General features: G+C 45.1%; 1 gene segment (V, D, J or C); it reads left to right on the plus strand.

Annotated features, from left to right (window-relative positions):
* Nucleotides 1-928: 928 nt before the first annotated feature.
* Nucleotides 929-2,382, plus strand: LOC129040077 (T cell receptor beta variable 4-2-like). The segment is given in 2 exon segments: nucleotides 929-1,644; nucleotides 1,756-2,382. Coding segments are annotated over 2 exon segments (408 nt in total).
* The last annotated feature ends 988 nt before the right edge of the window (nucleotides 2,383-3,370 follow it).

Raw genomic sequence — 3,370 nt, forward strand, 5'->3', positions numbered from 1 at the left:
CTTCATGTTACCATTCCACTCTTCACTCTTCTTTCTTGCAATTCAGACTGTCCTGAGGTCATTTTCCTTCTTCAGATCCATCCCATATTCAGATGACTTAAACTCACCTGTCACCCACCCTGTGCTTTGAGAAATGTTTGTTAGCTACTGACCTCAGGGCAGTCAAGCCTTTCATTGTCATTGTTATTCAAGGCAGGTTGAATTCCATTAAAAAATTAAAATCCTTGAAATTTGGTTTACTTATTGGGAACCACACAATGCAATCAAATTCTTTTTAATTCAATTTTTTTCTTTTTTGGTGGAAGGGCCAAGAACTCTTTCCTTGCTGAAGCTGACTCCTATCATAATAATATGAATACTAACAACATTATTTTAATACTAACAACGTTAACCTTTAAATCAGGTTCATCTTAGGTTCTTATCTAAGAATGATATATATCCAACCGTAGCAGGTTGAAGGTCTCTCATATATGTAACCTGTTCAGGAGGAGACAATTCAACCACTTTTTTAAAATTCTGATCTAAATGCTTTTGCATTCTTTGTTTTAAGGGCCACATAAAAATACTCTGAAACAATTTACACATCAGAAAAATGCTAATACTTTCCTCCTGGCCCAGCACATCTCCAAGTTAAAAAAATCTCTAAATTATCCACCCATAGTTTAATCATGGTAACTCCTTTCTACCCCCAACATAGATTTTTATGTAACTGATTTATAACTACAACCCTAACCCTACAATCACAATTGTCAGTACAAAGTAGTAACAAATATGTACTATAACAACAGATAGTTAAAATCACTTAGGAATTATGAAACATTTTATTCTTGTATTTATTTGTACTTATTTTTTGTTTTTATTTATTATGTCAGCTTCAAGCTGATTTCCCTTTGTCTTGCACCCCACACTTTTTGTTGTTCCTTTTCAGCATCCTGTGTATGTTGGCTCTAAGCCCAGCCAAGCCCCATGCCCTCCATTTCAGGGACAGAGGGTGGCTCATCCCTTTCATGCTCCCTCAGCTCCCTCCCCAGTGCCTGGTGGCTGCTTGGCATCACAGTCATGCCCTTGAACGACGGGAGCTGGTCCACACTGCATCCGTGGTCATGCAGTCATCCTCCCTCCACAGAGCCAGGCCAAAAGGGCTCCACTGCGCTTAGACTTTGAGGGAATGGACATTTTGAATGGCTGTCTTGTGTGATCCCTCAGAGGAGAAGGAGATTCCTTGAATGGGAGTGGTCTGTTGTTGAGAGGGGTCCTGAAAGACAGGGGGCAGAGACACGGGGAGGATCCACATAATGAGGAAGCAGCTGAGAGCAAAGGAGCCCCTGCCAGAAGAATATCCTTGGGGGGTAAAAAGCTGACTCTGCCATTTCTGCCCAGCCCATTCATCCCAGCCCAGACAATTCAAATCTACCTTCTAACAGGACCTAGAAAGGATGTAAAATGGCCTGGTATAAATATCCCCTGGGTCTGGGGAAACTCTCAGGAGCAGTGACATCACAGGAAAAACCACCAACCAAGGCCAAGGAGACCAGAGCCCAGCACCTCACCCAGAGGACCCCAGTCAGAGGCCCCATCTCAGACCCCAGGCTAGCATGGGCTGCAGGCTGCTCTGCTGTGCGGTTCTCTGTCTCCTGGGAGCAGGTGAGTTGGGTTCAAATCAAGCTGTCCTTGAACTCCAAGCTTTTTCCTTGTGACTTCAGCAACAACCGTCCTCCTGGGCTCTGCCTGAATTTTGTCCCTTTTCCCCTACAGTCCCCATGGAAATGGGAGTTACCCAGACACCAAGACACCTGGTCATGGGAATGACAAATAAGAAGTCTTTGAAATGTGAGCAAGATCTGGGGCATAATGCTATGTATTGGTACAAGCAAAGTGCTGAAAAGCCACCAGAGCTGATGTTTGTCTACAATCTTAAAGAACCAACTGAAAACAACAGTGTGCCAAGTCGCTTCTTACCTGAATGCCCCAACAGCTCTCACTTATTCCTTCACCTACACGCCCTGCAGCCAGAAGACTCAGCCCTGTATCTCTGCACCAGCAGCCAAGACACAGCCTTGCAGAGTCACCGCTTTTCTGTGCAGAAACCTTCGGGGCCCTCCAGGAAGCCATGAGGGCCGCCAAAGCCTTGGGTGAACATTTCCTGCAAGAGCTCCGACAGAAGCTTCAGAAGGTCATAACACCTGCTAATTCATCCATGTGGCAACGTTACATCCTATGCTCATATTTAGAGTGTGGATTTTCTTTAGCGTGTGACTCTGCCCTGTCAACTGATTTGAAAAATGATAAACACATTCAGATCTAGTCTTTTTAAAATCCCTTTTTAAATTGTAAAATAAAGCAACTTGCTATAAGGGGATTGTTTAGTTTAAGATTTTATAAGACCCTCTAAACAATCACCTGCGTCACTGCAGAGTCATACCCTGCACTGGGCCACACAGTGTCCTGTGAGGAGCCAAGCTCTTCTGACACTTTATGTCTGGTGGTCTCCGCGCCTCTCTTTCTCAGGAACCAAGGGGTCCCTTCTGTCATAGGTTGCTGACACCCAAGGTCAAGCAGCACTGGGTGTGGGGGAATCTTAGAGGCAACTTCCAGGCAAGGGTCCCAGGGCAACAGCCAGCTGGAGAGGACAGTAGACAACTCATCTTTTGGGGAATGGGTTTGAGAAATATCTGTCAAACCAATTCTATTATTCTATCTTCCATCTTGTCTATTCTCTATTTTTCTTATTGAAACTCAAAGCTGGAGCATAAATTCCAGCCCTGATTAAAGCTCCATATCCGCTCAGTCACCTTCTCTGAACCCCACAGGCAGCAAACGTGCCTCTGTCCACTCCCATCTGTGTGGGCGGCTAGCCACCGAGATCCGAGGCAAGAGATCGAAGGCAGGAGCTGTTCCAGTATAACAAAGACAATATATAAAATAAGAATAGTTATACTGGAAATAGATTATAGATATGACAATATAGGAATATTATTAATCACCAGTTTGTAGCATTACTCTTTATTCCAATATTATAAAAATCCTTGCTCTACAATTATAACCTAGGAAAAACCAGGCCATACAGAGATAGGAGCCGAAGGGGCACAGTGAGCAGTGATCAGAAGACAAGTGTGAGCCCTCTGTCACACCTGGACAGGGCCACTAGAGGGCCCCTTGGCCTAGCGGTAAAGCCAGAGCCTGGGAAGAAGCCCCTTGCCTAGAGGACCTTGGTCTAGCCTTAGAGTCAGTGCCTAGAAAAAGCACCCGTTACTTAGCGGACCAGGAAAGGGAGTCTCCCTTTCCCTGGGGGAGTTACGGAAGATATTGTGTGTGGCCAGGCTCGGTGCTCACGCCAGTAATCCCAACACTTTGGAAGGCTGAGGTGGGT

The sequence above is a fragment of the Pongo pygmaeus genome, chromosome 6 (genome assembly GCF_028885625.2).
Source record: "Pongo pygmaeus isolate AG05252 chromosome 6, NHGRI_mPonPyg2-v2.0_pri, whole genome shotgun sequence".
Classification (NCBI taxonomy): domain Eukaryota; kingdom Metazoa; phylum Chordata; class Mammalia; order Primates; family Hominidae; genus Pongo; species Pongo pygmaeus.